This window comes from Eulemur rufifrons, chromosome 9, assembly GCF_041146395.1.
Source record: "Eulemur rufifrons isolate Redbay chromosome 9, OSU_ERuf_1, whole genome shotgun sequence".
NCBI classification, from domain to species: Eukaryota; Metazoa; Chordata; class Mammalia; order Primates; family Lemuridae; genus Eulemur; species Eulemur rufifrons.
In genome coordinates this window covers 12535864-12556909 of record NC_090991.1, presented here as the reverse complement: position 1 = coordinate 12556909, position 21046 = coordinate 12535864, and the positions used below count along the sequence as shown (strand labels likewise).

The 21046-nt window shown below is 45.9% G+C and overlaps 1 protein-coding gene across 1 annotated transcript in view; it reads left to right on the top strand.

The window, feature by feature from the left end:
• PITPNM3 (PITPNM family member 3) overlaps positions 1-21046 on the top strand; it is a 73204-nt gene that overhangs the window by 7266 nt on the left and 44892 nt on the right. Inside the window, exon 3 of the mRNA XM_069483102.1 lies at positions 4499-4606. Coding sequence (XP_069339203.1) covers positions 4499-4606 — 108 coding nt within the window. The remainder of the gene's footprint in view (positions 1-4498; positions 4607-21046) is intronic.

The window sequence follows — 21046 nt, the reverse complement described above, 5'->3', positions numbered from 1 at the left end:
CCCTGAACCTCCCGTTCCTCATCTGTAGCATGGTAGGGGGAGCATTGCTTGTCTCCTGGATGGAGTGGAGGATGTCACTGTGGGCATGTGGGTGGTTATTCCTGGGCACAGGAGCCATCACAGAAGCAAAACACAGGGTGTCAGGGTCCCCCGCCCCCCTCCTCTGTCTTTCCCCCATTGGGGGAGGGGAAGTGGAGAAGAGAATGCCATCAAGCCAGCTCCAAAGGTTCTGGGGACAGGCTGAGTGGGGACTGCCACCTGTGGTGAAGACAGTGGCAGTGATGGCCGTGGGTGGGACATGGGGGCACGTGATAAATAGTGCCAAGTGCGGATTAGCAATCTGAATCCCAGAGGCCCCAGCAATGCGCATCTAGGTCCTTGGCAAGAAGGACATCCTGGGACTGCCAATGGATGGTGTTGCAGGGGCCGTCTGGAGAGGGTGACCAAGCCCTGGGCTCTAGAGCTGGAGGCAGAGCCTTCCTGGCATGGGACAAGGAGAGTCCCTGCTCCAGAGTCCTGTAGATCCCGCAGAAATAGAGGCCCCAGGGGAGGAGACTTTCCTATGGCATCGGAGGTTGTGCTTAAAGGGAGTATCCAGGCTTTGGCCAGGGGCAGAGTCAGTCTGGGGTTGAGGCCAGGGTTGTGGTGACAGTGGGTGAGGCTCAGCCTGGCGCTTAGTCTGGGCCGTGTCAGGGCTCAGTGAGGGTGAAGTAGATGCTAGAACCGTGTCTGCACCAGAGGTCACCAGGGAGGAGAATTAGCATGCTGGGGACAGTCACCAGAAGACGAAAAGCAAAATCAATAACCAGGACATTTATCCAAACGAAGCCTTTTGTGGTCTCCGTGGGTCCCGTTGGGAGGACCATGTGCTGCGGGAAGGGACGCAGGGCAGAGACATGGAGCCGACACGCAGCGCCACTCTCTACCTGAATGACTCCAAATGGAGCTATTTCAGCTGCTGCTTCCGTGTGTGTGTGTGTGTGTGTGTATGTGTGTGCGCGTGCGTGTGTGTGTGTGTGTGTGTGTGTGTGTGTGTTTTCTCTCAGGGGACAAGCCCATTGTTGCCAGAGTGCAGACGTGAAGGCCGAGTGTGGAGAGCGGGGGTGGGAGGAGACCCAGAAAGGGAGAGAGATCGTGTCAGGGAGATGCGGGCAGAGCAGCCACAGAGACAGGGAAGGTACGAGAAGGCAGAGAAGGAGAGGGGTCCACGCATGCACACACACACACACACACACACACACAGAGCAAGAGAGAGGCAGACGGTGGGAGAGACACAGTGACTCAGGGGAGGGAGGACACTAGGGGAGCAGGGAGGACCTGCCAGGGGCAGGGGGTGCGTGTGGAGAGGTCCTGAAGAGCAGAGAGCCGGTGGGGAAAGAGAAGCCCACAAAGGTGAGAGAGGTTGAGAAAGAGGCACATCCAGCCAGAGAAAATGAGACCCAGAGAGAGAGGAGAGAGCAAGAGATTTCAGGATGAGGAGGGAGAGCAGGACGGATGGGGCAGAGAGAGGCAGAGACCCCTAGAAAGGGACCTGGAGACAGCAGATCCAGGCAGGACAGGGCCAGACGTAAAGTGTGAGAGATGCACAGTGAGTCTGCGAAAGACATATTTGATAGAAAAACAGACAAAAGACCCAGAGCCAAAGATGGAGCAGGGTCAACCCATAATTGGGAGAAGAGGAAAGAGGCTGGGCGCACAGCAGTTAGGCAGGCACAGCCCTGCAGAGCCCCGGGGTTCAGATAGCCTCCCACACCCGTGGGAGAGGACCCACCGCAGAGCAGAGAAAACGGGAGCCGGGATGTGCTGAGCACCTGCGCTTACCTGGCACTGGACCAGAGCCCCGGCTCTCTCCTCTCACGTCAGAGTTATTCCTAGTGTGTTTTCCATAAAACCAGATTCCTGCAAGGAGGAGGTCATGTCTTATACTGCACACAGTGGGTACTCAGGAGTCCACTCATTGCAGAATCAATATTAGAATAAACAAACGGATAACTGCACATTTGGGTAACTCAGCAGGGAGCCAAAGAACTCAAGGTGGCTACAGGCTGATCCTGACCACCCTACTCTGTTTTCTTTTCTTTTCTTTTTTTTTTTTTTTTAAAGACAGAATCTCCCTCTGCCACCTGGGGTAGAGTGCAGTGGCATCATCATAGCTCACTGCAACCTCCAACTCCTGGGCTCAAGCAATCCTCCTTTCTTAGCTTGGTGCATGCCACGATGCCCAGCTAATTTTTCTATTTTGTATAGAGACGGGGTCTTGCTCTTGCTCAGGCTGGTCTCAAACTCTGGAGTTCAAGTGATCCTCCCGCCTCAGCCTCCCAGAGTGCCAGGATTACAGGCAGGAGCCACTGCGCCCGGCCATCCACCCTACTCTGGAGCTGGGTAGAATGTCATAGAGGCAAACAATGGCACGACTGGACCAAGAGTGCGTGTGGGGGCACAACACCGCATGCCACCACCATTTGATAGTATCTCAGTCTGTGCTCTTACTGTGTGCCAGCCGCTATTGTAACCCATGTCATCTCATTTAACCCTCACAGCAATCCTATGACATAGGCACTGCTGTGATATCATTTCATAGAGGAGAAGACTGAAACTCATAAAGGTGAAGCTCCTTGTCCAAGGTCATAGGGCAGATGGTGGGTTCAGGATCGAAAATAGTCAACCTAATATCAGAATTGAGCTCTTAACCTCTTTATGATTCAGCTTCCCCAAGAATAGTACCACCTATATTTGTCCATAGCATCTTGGCTTGTGTAGTTTTTTAAAAATTTACTGTGTATTTGTTCCCATAGCAGCTTGCTAGAAAAATCTATAGAGCCAGAGTTGTTACTAACATTTAAGAGATAAGAAAACTGGCACAGTGTTTGAGAGATGTGTCTAAAAGCACAAAGCTCACATGTAGCAGAATCTGCACTGGAACTTGGTCAGAGCCCTGTCCAATACATAATGCTGCTTATGAGTATAAACCTTTCCCCAGATGGAACATGCCGGGCTCAGGAAATTGTCTGGGTGTGTGTGGTGCCTGGCTGCAGTGTTCGGTAGCCAGCCAATACAGGATGTCCAGGGTAGGCTATCCGGGTGGCAGGATTTCAGGACTCTTGGAATCATATAACTGGGTTTGAATCCTGGCTTTAGTCAGTGAACTGGGGCAAGGATTACTCAGTTACTCTGTGACTCAGTTTCTGTGTTTATAAAATGGAGATAATAATAATTGTATCTTTTTAGTATTGTTATGAGAATTAAGTGAGTTAATATTTGTAAAGCACTTATAACAATCTCAGTGTGTAGTAACGATTTGATAAGTGTCGTTAAATAAATCAAATAGTTAAATAAAATAAGGCAGGAGAAGGTATCCTAGCCAGAAATGGGGTCTGGATAACTGAGCACCAGAGTGAATCAGAACTCTGGACAGCTCCCAAAGCTTCAGAGCTGCCATATTGGTTCCACCTGCTAGGTAAGGTTCTTTGGTGGTGAAATGGGTCTTAATCCTTTATTCTTAATTATCATGAAGTTGGGGAGTCTCTTCCATACCCTCAGGTGTCTGTCCTGCGAGGGAGGGTACAAAGCTCATCACCAGGAGGGCCCATGTCTTTGGGGTGGGGTGTGGGGAAGAGACCAAGCATCCCTGTGGGTTTGTTCTTGAAGAAATGTCCCTTTGCAGGATGAGGGACTGTACCAGATGTACTGGATGTGTGGGGCCCAGGGGCTTGTGTTCAATGTGGTTAGAGAGTGTGGCCCCACTGATTTCTCCCAGAGTAATCACTAAGCTGACACAGAGAAGGGCAAGGATGGAGACAGGGTTGAGGGGAGGAGTAGGGGAGAATGGAGGCCTTAAGGACTTCATAAGGTTGAGATGTGGGCTGAGGGTTGCATATAGCTCAAAGCTTGCTTAGAACTAGACAGCTTCTGCTCTCCCAGTTATTCCAGAGCTGCTTCCACCCCACTCAAATCCTGATCCACTCAAATCCTGATGGTGAGTTACTTTTCAAGTGAAGAAATAATTATAACGGCTCTCACCTATGAGCCACTCCTATGCACCAAGACCTTTCACACATTGTCTCATTTAATCCTCACAACTTTGTGAGTTGGACATTGCCAGTCCTATTTTACTGATGGAAAAACTGAGGCTCAGAGGAGTCAATAACTTACCCAAAGAAAAACTGCTAGCAAGTGACAAGGTTTTTCTCTTTCTACCCAAACACCCTGCCTCTCAAGAGATAGTGCTGTCAGTGCTAGGAATGGAGCCTTCAGGGGGGTTGCAGCCCCCTTGTTACTTTCTTTTGCTGTAACAAGTGGGGGCCCCGTAGGGTACAACCAGTGTCTTCTTGCAATGGCAAATTGCTGATGCTCAGACCTGTCTATTACGACAGACACCTTCAATAGCTGGAGTCTACCTCAACCCAGGAAGAAATAAGTACTCCCTCAGACACAGCTCCCGTTAGGGCTACCCACCCTGAGACCCACCTACTCACGCCCGTCTCTGCTTCTTCCACAGAGGATGTGGCTGAAGGGAAGAATGCCATCCTCATTGGGATGAGCCAGTGGAACTCAAACGACCTGGTGGAGCAGATGGAGACCATGGGGAAGCTGGAGGAGCACCCAGGTGAGGTTCTGCTTCTGTCCTGGCCGGGGTGTGCACGGATGTATGTGGCAGGGTGGGCTGCAGGGCCAGCAACTGGGGCTGGGGCTTAGGTCTTCTGTGAAGAGTCCCTCTGTCTGGGTACCTCCCTCACAGCATCCCTGAGTCTTGTGACCTCAGGAGCTCTCTTGGGGACTTCTGTGGGGTCTTGTGTGGCAGAACAACTCCAGGGTATTTCAGCAGAGCTTCCTCTGTCTGTAGAGTGGCTACCCTGGTGGCATGGATGATTAATGGCAGGTGGCTGGAGCCAAGCTCCTTGGACTGTCAGGCCTGTGGGGTTGGGATCTGCTGGATAAGAAGAGTGGCAGCTGGAGGAGCCTTTGAACAGGGGCAGAGGCTGACCTCTAAAGGGAGAAGGACAGCAGTGAGCTCCAGGACTTCCTTTGCCTGAGTTGTTGAAAAAGGAGTATATGGCAGGGATTAATCCAGGAGGCTTTTTATGGGGATGGTGTGGGGGGCAGTCAAGACCAGGAGCTTGAACAGCAGACAAAGCAGGCTGAGCCTTTTCTGCACCCATCCGTCTAGATGTTTGACCATTTTTCATGACCAACAGGAAGTTTATGAGCACCTACTGTGTATAAGTGCTTTGCAGGAGGGACCAGAGGTGATTCAGTGGAGGGCTCTGCCTTGTGATGTGTGACATGGTATAAGTCAAGACACAGCACATCAGGCTTAAGCTGAGGGTTGCCAGCCTGGAGGGGGGAGGCAGGACGTGTAGAAGGAGGCAGGGGAGGGGATGCAGGATGGGCTTCTGACAGTGAAGTGATGGGGCCGGGCTTTGAAAGGCAAGTGGATGATGTAGTTGAGGAGGTCATAAAAGCTGAGCTGACATACGGGGAGACTGAGGCTCAGAGAGCCTCAGCTGAAGGCTGTGCCTGATTAATGTCATGCTGGAGTGAGAAGCAGAGGCAGGGCTGGATCCTCGTCCAGGATGCTGGGTGCTGACCTCTGTGCCTGTCATCCACAGGTCAGCTCCTTCCACCCCTCCTCCCCCACCCCACATGCTACTCCTCCACTTCATTCTCTTCCTCCTCTCCTCTCCTCTGTCCTCTCTCGGTCCTGTCATTCAGAGTCATGGTCTGGGCCAGAGTTGCTGAGTGTGCAGGGCCACCCTGTCAGGAGGTACTCAATGAGATGGCCCTGGCCCAGACCAAGAGGATGGCCACCTTGGTGGCAGCTCTCTTGGTGACAGCTGTCTTGGTGTTGGTTGTCTCGCCCCTGGCATTTGCTCCTCCCATCCTCCACCCTTGCCTCCTTGGTTCAGAGCCCCGCCCCTGCCAAAGCACCTGTTCTGAGAAATAGACAAGCCTGGGATTGTTCTATGTCACAAATGAAAAACCTGAGTTCAGAGAAGCAGCATCTTGCCCAAGGTCCTACAAGTTAGTGGTGGCATCAGTCAGACCCAGGTCCCTGATCTCCTGATTCCCAGTCCAGGGTGTCACCTCCCAGATTGGACTGAGGCTTGGCACCATTCTGGGCCCCCACAAAGTCAGGCCCAAGAACTTCAGAGGCTTAAAAGAAAGGCACCCTGGGTCCCTGTCCCATCCACAAGAAGATTAGGCTCTGAGTCTGGTCCCCAAGGCCAGTCCAGGGACAATTTCCGTCTTCACAGCTGTATTTGCAGAGGAGTCTTTTGTCTGCTTTTTCCTTCACCCCAGGAATCCCAGAAGAGGCCCAGAGGGGTCATGGATTCTAGGTCCTGCCCCACAACAGTGCATGTTACTGTGAAAAGACAAACCAGGATTTATACTCACCACCCATCTGGCCACCCCTTCCCACCCCCTACCCCCACTTGTCTGCCAAAGAATGTGTGACTCAGACACAGTGTGAGCTAAGGAGAGGGTGTGTGAGAGGCAGTGTGAGCTGGGAGGACAGGGGAGGGCAGGGAGGAGCTGTGCGTATGTGAGTCCATGCGAGAGGCAGAAACTGCAGCTCTGGAGTCAGAAAGGTCTTGGTTGGAACCTCAGCCCTGCCACTCCATGGCTTTGTGGCCAGGGAAAGTCACGTCCCTTTCTGAGCCTCACTTTCTTCATCTGCAGAGTGGGGGACTACTACAAAAGCTGTGAGGATTAAATGAGATAATACTCGCAAAGTGCATTCCATGGCAGGTAATTTTTATAATGATGGGAGAAGGGGAGAAGAGTGAAGGATCTTGCACAACTGCAGCCCCAACACAAGCTTCCAGCTGCTCATGCGCGATTGAATTAGGGGCAGCGCTTGCCTGAGTCTGAGATTCTATGCTGTTTCCTCCCAGTGCAGAATGGGGGGCAGGAAGGCGAGAGGGAGAGTGGGAGAGGAAGAGGAAGCCGGCCAGATTTGCAGCAACTCCGAGTTCCATTCTCCTGCGCACTCACTGTGTAAATTCCCACAACGCGGCAGAACATACACATCCATTTCATTCATTTCAACAGTCATTTATGGAGCCCCCGCAGGGGTCCAACCCTGTGCTAGATGTGGGGGAAACAAAGAGCAGCGGGATGGCACTGTCACCCGTTAGGAGTGGGAGAGGCAGATCAGAGCTGCGGATCACTGTGCAGTAAGACAGGCTCAGGAAGGGGCTTGGAGAGGCCCTGGGAGTACCTTGGGGAGAGGAGGCTCTGGGCGCATTTCCTGGAGAAGGCTGCAGTCAGAATTGGCGGTGTAGATAGAGTGTATATCCCTGCCTCCTTCGAGTTCCCTGCCCCTAAACACAGAGCTCACTCCAGGGCCCCCTCTCGTGTGGTTGACACCCTGGCCCATCACACCACCCCCAGGGGAGCTTCAGCCACCCTCGGTGACAACTGTCTGCAGCCAAGACCTTTCTCTTGGGCTCCAGATCCATGTTTCTGGAAGCCTCCTACTAACCGCTACCTGAAGACTCCTTATACTCCACAAATTCCCACTGGAGCTGACCTTCTTCCTCTTAAACCTGAATTCTGTTTTGTGTTCCACCTTTTCTCTCCTTAGCCTTTTACATCCTATGTTGCATTGGTATTCTCGGGCTACTCTCCCATCTCCAGTTCTTGAGCTGGGGTGTGTGTGTGTGTGCACATGCTAGCGATCCTTCATGGATTTCGTTTCTCCATTTTTTATTATGAACTCATCTTGGTCCCATCACCATCCCGCCCACCCCTGCTTTTCATTTCTGTGGGAGTCTTGCGTGCCCTGGGCTGTGAAACTGTCCTTATAGGGACTGGTTTTGTGTTCCTTTCTGCTGGGCCTGAGTGTTTCACTCATCCTGAATATTTTATATGCTAAATTTATAGTTCCGAGTTTCCTTTCTACATGGGCGGTGTAAATTTAGACCCTACACCCAAAAGTGGCACAGGCTTAGGGTTTTAATTACTCATGTGTGACTTTCCTTTCTCACTGCCTGTGAATGGTTTCTTTGCTGCTTCCCCAGTGGAGTTTTTTTTTTTTTTTTTTTAAAGTTCCTTTATGGATAGAATAGCCCTTCGAGGATCCCCACTATAAACGGGGCTCCACTTTAGCCTTCACCGTCCACGGCGGAGGTCAGGTGGGTGGCGATAACAGTGCGGTTCTCAGGCTCTGGCCCCGGAGCCCGTGTCCTGCCGATTTCATGGGATCTGCAGTCTCCTGTGTCTCAGCTTCCGCTTCCGTCTCTGGATTGCAGTTCCCTCTTTATTTCTGGCACTTGTGTATTACACATGCTTTATTTTAAGTTTGGTTATATAGTTCCCTTTTTTGGTAATATATTGCCCAGCATATACGTATTTTGGTGGAAAAGAATCCTTCAGCATCAGCTCAGTGCACCTTATTGATTATGATTATTGTCATTCGTATTTTACAATCGTTTGTCTTGTTATTTTTATTTAACAGTTTTCATTGTGGTAAAATATGCATAACATACAATTTGCCGTATTAACCATTTTAAAATGTAAAGTTTAGTGGCATTAAGTCCATTCACACTGCTTTGCAACTGTCACCAACATCTGTCTCTAGAACTTTGTCATCTTTCCCAATGGAAACTCTGTACCCATTAAACTCGAACTCCCCATCCGCCCCTGCCCCAGCCCCTGGCAGCCGCCGTGCTACTTTCTATCGACCTGACTTCTCTAGGTAGCTCATGGAAGTGGCATCATACGGTAGTTGTCCTTTTATGTCTGACTTATTTCACTTAGTGTAATGTCTTCAAGGTTCATCCATGTTGTAGCATGAATCAATACTTCATTTCATTTTTTGGCTAAATAACTTTCCATGGTACATACGTGCCACATTTTGTTTATCCATTCAACTGCTGATGGACATTTGGGTTGCTTCCACCGTTTAGCTATTGTGAGTAACACTGCTGTGAATATTAGTGTACAAATATCCACCTTATTTCTTGAATTAATTCTTGGAAGAAAACATCAACAATACAAACAAAACCAAAGTCTTCCTTAGTTATTCTTTCAATTGCAGGCCCCACTGCAGAGTTTATCGATGTGCAAGGTATCTCTCTGGAGATAGATCATATTAGACATTAGTGCAGCAACTTATTTTCCCCCTCCCCCACTTAACAGTAGATCTTGGAGAGCTTTTCACATGAGTAGATATAGATTTTACCTCATTCTTTCCACCTGTGTTACAGAAGTCCCCAAGCTTTTTGGCACCAGGGACTGGTTTCATGGAAGACAATTTTTCCATGGACCGGGGATGGCGGAATGATTTGGGGATGATTGAAGCACATTACATTTATTGTGCACTTTATTTCTATTATCACTACATTGTAATATATAATGAAATAATTATGCAACTCACTGGATTGCAGAATCAGTGGGAGCCCTGAGCTTGTTTTCCTGCAACTAGACGGTTCCATCTGGGGGTGATGGGAGACAGGGACACTCGAAGTATGTTGCTTATGTCCAGTCTACTCCGTAATCTCATTTTGGTTGCTGTCACTGCAGAAAACCTTTCCTCACAAAGATAGGATGTTGGAAATGGAAGCCGGCCTTTCAGTGCTTTTGTGGCCATCTTAGGATATTCCATCTTGACTTTAATCCCGAATGTATGGAGATTTGAAGTTGTCTCAAACATACTTTTATTAAGGCCAATTGTCATTTATGATCTCAAGCAGATGATCCTCTTCTAGTATGGACAAAGTTGATTCACCTGGCTAACTGACAAATGGATCGTGGATCCATTCCTTCCCATTTTGGGGGTCTTTTGTGGTTGGGAAGTAATGCTGTAACTCTTTTGAACACTGAGATAGGTGATCGTGCACCAGCCGGGAGAAAGGCGGGCCTGGCTCAGTCTCTTTCAAAATCTCTGCCAATGTTTGAAACATGTCAAAAATCCCAATGTTCACTCTTCACCCCCATAATTCCAGTTTGCCTTTGAATGCAGGCACTTTATCTGCTGACTGCAACACAGTTGTCATTCTCCCCTGAAGTGACAGGTTGAGTTCATTGAGCAGGTTGACTACGTCACACAAGTACACAAATTTTGAGACCCATTCTGTGTCACTGAAATGTGCTGCCAGTGGTGACTGTTTTTCTAAAAGAAATTTCTGGAGTGGTGAGTGGCTCTTGTAACTCAGAAACTCTGGCCAGTGACCTCCCTTTAGAAAGCCATCTCATCGCTGCGTGTAAGAGAAGACGTGTGTGCTCTGCGTCCATCTCCTCACAGAGCTGCGTGAACAGACGTGAGTTAAGGGCATGTACTTTAATGTGGTTGATCATTTTAATCACATCCTGCAAAACACTTAGTTCAGGTGACATTTTTCAGCTAGCCAGCATTTCTCTATGGATGACACACTGACATGGATGACTCACATTCAGAAGTGACCTCCTAGACCCGAGTAGTGAAACCAGAAAGCCGTCCAGTCATGGCAGCCGCTCCGTCCGTGCATATGGTGACACGCAATGACCGATTCAGTTTTCCTGATATGGAATCATTCAGAGACTTGAACAGTTCTGCAGCTGTGGTGTTGGTTGGCAACAAAAGTGCACAAAACATATCCTCACGCACATCCTCTTGAAAAATATATTGCTCAAAAACAAGCATTGTTGCCTTGTTGTCAATATCGGTGGACTTGTCAACCATACCATGGTGACTCATTAATCCTTTCTAACAATTGTTCCTCAATATCCTCTGCTATTTCATCAATTTTTCTATTTATGGTGCTAGCTGAAGGAGAATCACATGATACCTTTTGAACTGCAGTCTCTCCTAAAAGTTCACGGCAAATGTCCTTAGCAGCAGGCAGGATCAACTCTTCACCAATAGTAAAGGGCTTCTCAGCTTTAGCAATGCGGTCAGCCACTAAGAATGACGTTCTCAGTGCAGACACATTTAACGAAGTGGTGGCCTTCAATAATTGCTTCTGTTTTTTGTGGTCACATTTTTTTCTTTTGGAAAAACTCCAAAGGCTTGTCTGTTAATGAAGGGTGCTCGGTCTGCATGCGGTGAAGCAGTTTTGAAGGTTTTCCTGGCTTCGTTGGATAGCCAGTTGCCACACTTTATACAAAGCGGGCTTGGAGAATGTGAATTACCTGTTGCGATGAACCTGTAATTTAAGTAGGACTCTTGAGATTTTCTTTTAAATGCAGCTTTCATTTTTTTTGGCAGTCTAGAATCTTCTGCTGTCTCATCATTGGGTCTTTCCCCCTTTTCAAAGAAGTTCTCCAGTGACGTATGTTTTTTGACTCATTTTTGCTGGGGTGAGCTTGTGGGCTTACCAACACTGTGACTGAGACAAGTGCGCAATGTGGGGAAGAGGCGTGGACAGAAGTGGTAAATAAAATAGTGGGTGGGCCACGTGCAGACTAAAATAAGTGTCAGATTCTGATTTAAAGCCTGCCACCAGATACAGCTTAATTGTCACTTGCCACTCACTGATAAGGTGTCGATATGAGTCTGCAAGCAATTGATTTATTATGGTCTCTGTGCAGTCAAAGCTCTCTGCTAACGATAATCTGTATTTGCAGCTGCTCCCCAGCGCTGGCATCACTGCCTCAGCTCCACCCCAGATCATCAGGCATTAGGTTCTCATAAGGAGCACACAACCTAGATCCCTCGCATGCGCAGTTTACAGTAGGGTCTCACTCCGATGAGAATCTAATGCCCCTGCTGATCTGACAGGAGGCGGAGCTCAGGCAGTGTTGCGAGCAATGGGGAGCGACTGTAAATACAGATGAAGCCTCACTCACTGGCGCGGGGGTTGGGGACCACAGCTTGGGGACCACAGCTGTGCTATGGTGTTCTCTACAATAGATGTACCTTGATTTATTTAACCATTCTACAGTAATAGACATTGGAATTTTTCATTTTCAACAGAATGTTACATGAGTTAAAAGTATAAGCATGGAAAATTATAATAGATACTGCCAAATGATTTTCCAAAAAGACTGTGCAAATGTAAATTTGCACAGCAACCACGGATTAGGTTAGCCATTTCTCCACAGTGTTACCAGACTTGATATTATCAAGCTTTAAATGTTTACCTGAGGGATGGGGGAAAATATTTTCTCATTGTCTTGTTTTGTCTTGATCTGATTTCTAGTGAGATTAAGCATCTTTTCATAAATGTGTTGACCGATCCTATTTTCTTTTTTCTGAATCTCTTAAACATAATTTTTGCCCATCTTGCTATTGGATTATTTATCTTTTAAAATTGGTTTTTAGGAAGTCTTTATATATATATGTAAATTATTCATCTGCTATGTATTTGAAATATTGCCACTTTGCTGAAATTTCTTATTAGTTCTAATATAATGTTTGTCAGTTGATTCTCTTGGATTTTCTAGTTAGAGTGTCATATCATTTACAAATCTTCACGGTTACACTCTTGCCAATATTTATACTACTTATTTTTCTTTTAAATTGCATTACATAGGATCTCCAGATCCGTGCCAAGTAGCAGGAGTGATACCAGGCTTTCCTGTTTGATCCTGACTGTAGCGCCGTCATGGAAATATGCTAATGTCTCACCAATAAGCATGACCCTTGCCCAGGAGTCCAGAAATAGCCTTCATCAAGTTGAAAACAATGTTCTTTTTTCAGACATAACATTCTGTTATGTTTTCTTTCTCATTCTCCCCATTGTTTGTATCCATTCCCCGTTCTCTACATTTCTCTCTCTCTCTCATTCTTAAGAAGCTTTGCCAAAGGTTTCCTTATTTTGATGGTCTTTTCAAAGAAATAGCTCTTATTTTTATTAACCAACTCTTTTTTTTTTTTTTTTTTTTTTTTTTTTGAGACAGAGTCTCACTCTGTTGCCCAGGCTAGAGTGAGTGCCGTGGCGTCAGCCTAGCTCACAGCAACCTCAAACTCCTGGGCTCAAGCAATCCTCCTGTCTCAGCCTCCCGAGGAGCTGGGACTACAGGCATGCACCACCATGCCTGGCTAATTTTTTCTATATATATTTTTAGCTGTCCATATAATTTCTTTCTATTTTTAGTAGAGATGGGGTCTCGCTCTTGCTCAGGCTGGTCTCGAACTCCTGAGCTCAAACGATCCGCCCACCTCGGCCTCCCAGAGTGCTAGGATTACAGGCGTGAGCCACCGCGCCCGGCCCCAACTCTTCTTAAATTTTTCTATTTAATGCATAGAAATTAATATTGCTGTTATTTTTTATTTCATTCATTCTTTCCTACTACTTTCTTTGGGTTTATGTTATTTATACCTTTCCAAATTCTAGAGAGAAGAGCTCTTTAATCTTGTTTTCTAGTTCACACGTGCACAGGTCCTTCCCACGGCCTTGGAGGGCCCTAAGCAAGGTGTTACCTATTACCTTTTTGTCATAAAATTTGTAAAAGTAAGATTTTTGGATAATCTTTTTCTTAAAGGGGACCCTAAAATTGTATAAGCTTCAATCCCCACAAAACCTTGGATCCAGCCTCTTTGGCAACATTCCACAGGGTTTGGATAAGTAGCCCTTGTACTCTCTGTCATTTCTAAGTCATGCAAAACCTTCGTATTTCTCCTCTTTACCCAAAGAGTTATTTAGAACCATTTACAAGAATTCTGGCAAATAGATTGTTTTCTTGCTAACTTATAATTTTATTCCATTGTGCAGAATGTGATGTGCTATCTTTTTGAAATTCTTTCTTGTCTAAAACATGCTCTGTGTGTGTGTGTGTGTGTGTGTGTGTGTATGTATGTGTGTGTATGCTCCTTATAAGTTAAAAAAAAGTATCTGTATATTTTGGGTTCCAAGTTCTCTATTTATTAAATCAACTATATTATCAATACAGTTTTCTCCTGTATTTCTAAAAATGTACATTTTTAACACATATGTAAACACTGGCATTTTCTATCGGGGTCTGGATTAAGTCAGTATCTATATCCTATTACTGAATAGGAAAGGACCTTGGAACCCTTTTCTCTTCCTTCTCTTTCCAACTCCCCGAGCTCACACATCCCCTGCCCACTTAGTTCCAGGTTGTTGTCAGTTCTTATTTCAACTCAGTGTGAAGTTTTACTGTTCTACTTTTGGGGAGAGTTTTTTTTTTCCTCATCATGGTGTCTGTATCAGTGATGATGCCTCCTCCTCCTCCTCCTTCTCATTCTTCTTCAGTTAAGTATATTGAAGTATATTTACATTCAGTAAAATTCACCCTTTATAGTCCTCACTGCTACTGCTTCTTAAATTACATGACTTCTTGGATTTACTTTGTCTTTTCACCAGAATATCTTCTTAAGTAATTCTTTCAGGTAGGGACTGTGGATTGTAACTTTCCTGTCTTTGCATTTTTAAACATGTCTCTATTTTGCCTTCTCGTTTGAATGCAAGTTTACCTACGTCCACAGTTGTGTTCCCAACTATCTTTGAAGATATTCTGACAGGGCCTTCTTTCATTTAGTGTTGTTGGTGAGAAGACTGAGATACATTGGATTCGCATTCCTTTATGGCTAATCTGTTCTTTAAAATTCTTCTTGAAGCTTTAAGTTTTTAAATCACGATTCCTTGCATTCTGAAATCACAAACGTTTCTGGGTGAGACTTTTGTTGTTGTGCTTGCTTGTCGTGCCTGCACCAGGTTGTGCCGTTTCACTACTGTGAAGTTTTATTTTCATTGTTTCTTCAAGTATTTCTCTCTCTGTTGTGTCCTTCCAAAGCTTCTATTAGACAGATGCTAGAACTTTTCTAACCATGTCTCAACTTGTCCTCCTTATTCTTATCTCTTGCTCCTTGGTGGGTTCTGCAAGCATTCCTTGGTTCTAACCAACAGCTCACCCATTCTCTCTTAATCGCTGTTTCCATTCTGCTGGTCAGCTCTTCCCTGGAGATTTTTGTTTTTATTTTTCAAACAATCAGCTTTTAATTTTCATGTTCTCTGATTGGTTCTTTTGTTTAACAGTCTGACATTGATTCATGGAAGGTGTGGGCTCATTCTATGTGTTTTAGAGTCTCCTTCCACCTGTTCTATTAAGTCTCAGAGTTTTCCGGTAGGTTACAGATGAAGAGTGAATGGCCGCACTTATGATTGATTCATCAGCCAAAGATCCTAAGTGAGATTACAACACAGAGCAGCAGTCATCTTGATTCTAATTAACTAAGGAAGCACGCAGCTGTCATTCACACTGTTCAAGTCAGCTAGGCTCTTGCCAGATTCATTTTTCAAAATTGAAATATAATTCACATACATAAAACCTACCCTTCTTAAAAGTGTACAATTCAGTGGTTTTAATATATTCATGAAGCGATGCAACCATCACCATTACCTAGTTCAAGAACATCTTCATTACCCCCAAAAGAAACCCTGCACCCATTAGCAGTCAGTCTCCACACTCCTTCCTCCATGCCCTTTATTTCATATAAATGGAATCAAATAATATGTGTCCTTTTGTGTCTGGCTTCTTTCCCTTAGCATAATTTCTTTGAGAATCATCCAGGTTGTGGCTTGACTCTATACTTCATTCTATTTTATGGCTAAATATTATTTCTTTGTATGGATATGTCACATTTTACCCATTTGTCATTGGAAGGGCATGTGAGTTTTTTCTGCTTTTTGGCTATTATGAATAATGCTGCTGTAAGTGTTCATATGCAAGTTTTTGTGTGGATATGTTTCCAATTATCTTGGGTATATATCTAGGAATAGAATTGTTGTATCATATGGTAATTCTGTTTAACTTTTTGAAGAACTGCCAAATTCTTTTCCAAAGTAGCTGCACAGTAATGTAAAAGTGTTCCAAATTCTCCATATCCTTGCCAACACTTGTTATCATCTGTCTTTTTGGTTATAGCCATCCTAGTAGGTGTGAAGTAATATCTCATTGCAGTTTTGATTTTCATTTCCCTCATAACTAATGATATTAAATATCTTTTTGTGAGTTTATAGGTCATTTGTTTATCTTCTTTGGGGACCTGTCTATTCAAATCCTTAGCCCATTTTTAATTTGGGTTATTTGTCTTACTGTTGTTGAGTTGTAGGAGTTCTTTATATATTCTGCACCCTAGACCCTTATCAGATATATTATTTGAAAATGTTTCTCCCATTTTATAGGTTGTCTTTTCACTTTCTTTCTTTTTTTTTTTTTTTTGAGACAGAGTCTCACTTTGTTGCCCAGGCTAGAGTGAGTGCCGTGGCATCAGCCTAGCTCACAGCAACCTCAAACTCCTGAGCTCAAGGGATCCTCCTGTCTCAGCCTCCCGAGTAGTTGGGACTACAGGCATGCACCACCATGCCCGGCTAATTTTTTCTATATATATATTTAGGTGTCCATATAATTTCTTTCTATTTTTAGTAGAGATGGGGTCTCGCTCTTGTTCAGGCTGGTCTCGAACTCCTGAGCTCAAACGATCCGCCCACCTCGGCCTCCCAGAGTGCTAGGATTACAGGCGTGAGCCACCGCGCCCGGCCTTTTTCACTTTCTTGATGACATCTTTTGGAGCATAAAATTTTTAAAAATTTTGATGAAGTCCAATATATATATTTTTTCTTTAATTGTCTGTACTTTTGGTGCTATCTCTAAGAAACCATTGCCCAGTCCAAGGTCATGAAGATTTACTCCCATGTTTTCTTTGAGAGTTTTATAGTTTTATCTCTTATATTTAGGTCTTTGATCCACTTCGAGTTAATTTTTGTGTATGGCATGAGGTAGGGGTTCTTTTGCATGTGGGTAACCAGTTTTCCCAGCACTGCTTATTGAAAAGAATAATCTTTCTTTCATTGAATTATTTTTGGCACCTTTATAAAAAATCAATTGATCATAGACATATGGGTTTATTTCTGGACTCTCAATTCTATTCCACTCACATTTATGTGCCAATATGCCACACAGCGTTGATTACTGCACACCTGCAGGAAGTTGGAAATCAGGAAGTGGGAACCCACCAACTTTGTTCTTCTTTTGCAAGATTGTTTTGCCTATTCTGTGTCCATGCATTTCCATAGAAATTTTAGGGTCAGCTGGTCAATTTCTGCAGAAAAGCCAAGAGGGATTTTGATAGGGATTGTGTTGAATCTGTAGATCAATTTGGGGATATTGCCATCATAACAATATCAGTTCCAATCCATGAACATGAGATGTCTTTACATTTATTTAGGTCTTCTTTAATTTCTTTCAGAGCTGTTTTGTAGTTTTTGGTGTACATGCCTTGCACTTGTTTTGTTAAATTTATTCCTAGATGTTTTATTCTTTTTGATGCTATTGTAACTGGAATTGTTTTTTAATTTCATTTTTGGATTGTTCATTGCAAGTGTATGGAAATACAATTGATTTTTGTATATTGATCTTGTATCCTGCAACCTTGCTGAACTTATTTATTAGTTTTATTTTGGGGGGACTCCTTAGGCTTTTCTTTGCGTAGATCATGTCATTTCCAAAGAGAGGTAGTTTAGTTTATTCCTTTCCAATTTGGGTGCATTTTATTTCCTTTTATTATCTACTTTCCCTGACTAGATTGTCCAGTATGATACTGAATAGAAATAGTGATGGCAGACATCTTGTCCTGTTGCTGATCTTAGTAAGAAAGTTTTCAGTCTTTCACTGTTGGATATGATGTTAACTGTGGATTTTTCTAGTTGTCCTTCATCACGTTGAGGAAGTTCCCTCCTATTCCTAGTTTGTTGAATGTTTTTGCCATGAAAGGGTGTTGGATTTTGCCAAATGCTTTTTCTTCATGTCTATTGCTATGCATATATTGTTTTTGTCTTTATTATGTCAATATATTGATATTGGCTGATTTTCATGTGTTGAATAACCTTGCATTCCTGTGATAAATTTTACTTAGTCCTTGACAAATTTTGCCATGTCTCTGATCTCTCAGGGTTTACATATCTCTTCCAGAATAGTTTATACTAACAATCTATAAGCTGTCACTTAAGGAACTATTTTCAACCAGGGCTCTTCTTGTTCTTGAAACAACCTTCGTGTCAGCAAGGCCACATTCTCATTGACAGGAAGGAAGCAGTCACTGCCTAGGTATCCCTGATCAATTTCTCCGCCTCCAGCTTTCTAGAGAGTTATTTTTTCCCTACCATTCACCCCCTAACTCTGGTTTATGCCCTTGTGTCTAGGCATATGTTTCTCAAAGAGTGGCCCCTGGACCAACACCATTAGCATCACTTGGGGACTAGTTAGCAGGGTGAGTCTGGGGCGCTACCTAGACCTACTGAATTAGTCGAACTCTGGGAGCAGGGCTCAGAACCTATGTTTTAACTAGTCCCGGGATTCTGATGCTAACATTTGAGAGCCACTAACGATTATGACACTCATTTGGCCCAAGCAATCCTCAGTCCATTTCCCTGTACTTTCTTTCAGACATTGACTTTGATCTTTCTTCCACATCGCTGGCTTTCATCTAATATTATATTTAGTAATATTTGTCTGTATTCTACTTCGTATCCGCAGTTCCCCGTTAGCCTAACTCTGAGGGATATGATATGTCCATTTGCTGAAACCTGTTGTCCTGTGATTATTGAGGAGGGTAGAACCTGCTGCTGGATGAGTTGAGCCAGTAGCTTCTTTTTTTTTTTTTGAGACAGAGTTTCACTCTGTGGCCTGGGCTAGAGTGAGTGCCGTGGCATCAGCCTAGCTCACAGCAACCTCAAACTCCTGGGCTCAAGTGATCCTCCTGCCTCAGCCTCCCAAGTAGCTGGGACTACAGGCATGCACCACCATGCCCGGCTAATTTTTTCTATATAGATTTTTAGTTGTCCATATAATTTTCTTTCTATTTTTAGTAGAGACGGAGTCTCGCTCTTGATCAGGCTGATCTCAAACTCCTGAGCTCAAACGATCCATCTGCCTCAGCCTCCCAGAGTGCTAGGATTACAGGTGTGAGCCACCGTGCCCGGCCTGAGCCAGTAGCTTCTGATTTATGACTGTTGGGTATTTTCAGCCTCCCAGGGTGTCCTGTCCCTCAAGCATTCATCCTTTCTCACACTTGGGGTCTGACGCCTTTGCTCGGCATGAGTAGGGGTCAGCAGAGGACCAGAGCCCCTCGCTCCTGTACTGTGGAAGCCCAGACAGTTGCAAAAGCTCTCTTTGCTCATGTGTGTTTCCACCCGTGCATCTGCTGTTCCGTCTGAGCTGCCTCTCCATTGGCTACAGACCTTCCTTTGCAGGATTGAGGTCATAATTTTCTCTCTCCTGGGCTGGCTTTATGGGCAATTGTCCTTTGCGGTCACACAAGGCTCCGTACTTAGGCAGATCACATACTTGATTTTTTGCTCTGCTGTTGCCACCTCAAAGCTCTTAATTCTTTTGCACAAAGGGCTCCACATTTTCATTTTATTAATATATTGGGCTCTGAAAATTATGTAGCCAGGCCAGCCTCCCTCCATCACCTCTCTCTTCCTTTTCCTTTTTGGGGATGCCTCACAGTTTCTGGTCTAAGCACCCCCCTTCTTATTTTATAGTTCTACTAAATATTGATTCATGTAAAAATAATTGACATCATTTTTGAGGGATTTGGGGCAGGAGAAAAAGACAAGATCATGTAGTCAGTTTAACCATCTTTATCCCGTTGTACTATGATGCTTCTAAAATATAAATCCAGTAATATTCTATGGATTGGCAACTAGGTTTTCATTGCCTGAAGAATGAAATATTAATACAAATCCCCCAGCCTGGCATACAAGGCCATCCACAATTTGGTTCTAGCCCTCCTTCTAACAATTATAGATTTCCAGGGTTAGTAAGTTTCCTGTCACTCCAGGAATCAAATAGCCCCAGAATAGCTACCGCGTGGGACATCATAAAGGGGCTGTCAAATCACTGGCAAACCCTATGATCCCAAGGTTATCTCTGACTCTGATATTCTTGACTTCCGGGCCTGCCCTCTCCTCCTCTTCCTTTCACTCCGTGTTCTTGTCAGGCGGCGAGGGGGCTGCTTGCGGATCCTGAGCCCACTGGAGGTTTTCCGCCTCCTGACTCTGCCCCTGCTCCTCCCCTGACTTCATCTCCAGTTCTCATAGTCCTGTGCACCTCCTCCAGGAAGCCACCCTGACGCCCCAGCCCCTCGTAGACCAACACCCTCGTGCCCAGCACAGCTCAGCTGGCCCCTCACCTGCAGCCCCTACATTGCGCCTTTCCAGGCTGTGCCTTACCTCCCCGTCCGAGCCCAGGGTGGCCAGGGGCTCACGTATGCACTCAGTGCACACGGACCGTACTTACTCTGTGTCAGACTCCGTGCTGGTCAGTGCTGGGGACACATGGACGACTCAGATGTGGACTCAGAGTTGACCAGACTGGAGGTGGGGGGGTGGCAGTTCAGTGGGCGAATTGCCCGAGTGAGAGTGGGAACACAGTGCAGAGGGATCGCAGAGTCAGAGGGGCTGAGGGGGCTTTGCCCAGGTCAGGGCAGAGCAGTTAGGGAGCAACAGGCCAAGGGAATGGCAGGGGCGAAGGTGTGGAGGGAGGTGAGAGATGGCTGGGGACTTGGGGAACTGCAGAGCTTGTCTTGACTGAGGCTGGGCATTGGGCCGGGGGTGAGATGTGGGGCTGGAGGTGGGAGGTCGTGGAGAAGAGGCAGGGACAGAAAACCTGGAGACGAAGGCCTTGAATGCCAGGCTGAGGAGTTGGGGCCTTTAGAAAGATTATTCTGGAATCAGCGTGGAGGATAACAGGAGGGGCTGGGGAATGAGTGTAGGGGTCACAATGGGTCAGGTGGGAGGTAAGGAGCCGGAACCTTGACCTGCAGCTCAGCAGAGAAGGGGGTGCTGGGGCCCCAGCCCTGTCCGTGCAGCCGTCCTGTCTGCAGGCGTCTCTGGCAGCTCCTGCTCTCACGCCGGCTCCAGCTGAGGTGAGGCCGTCGGGCCCAGGGGCCCTGGGACGCTCCAGGCTAAGTGGGGTCTCATTTAGGCAGCGGCTGCACCAGCTGCACAGTTGGTTAATTTCCCGCGTCCTGGGAGCCTGTTAATCAGGAAGCCGGGTTCACACCGACTCCTTCTTACTTCCAGGGAAGAGGGAGCTGGCCTGGGCTTCCAGCTGGGCGGGCCCCACCCTTACCTCGTCAAACAGCAGGCTCGTT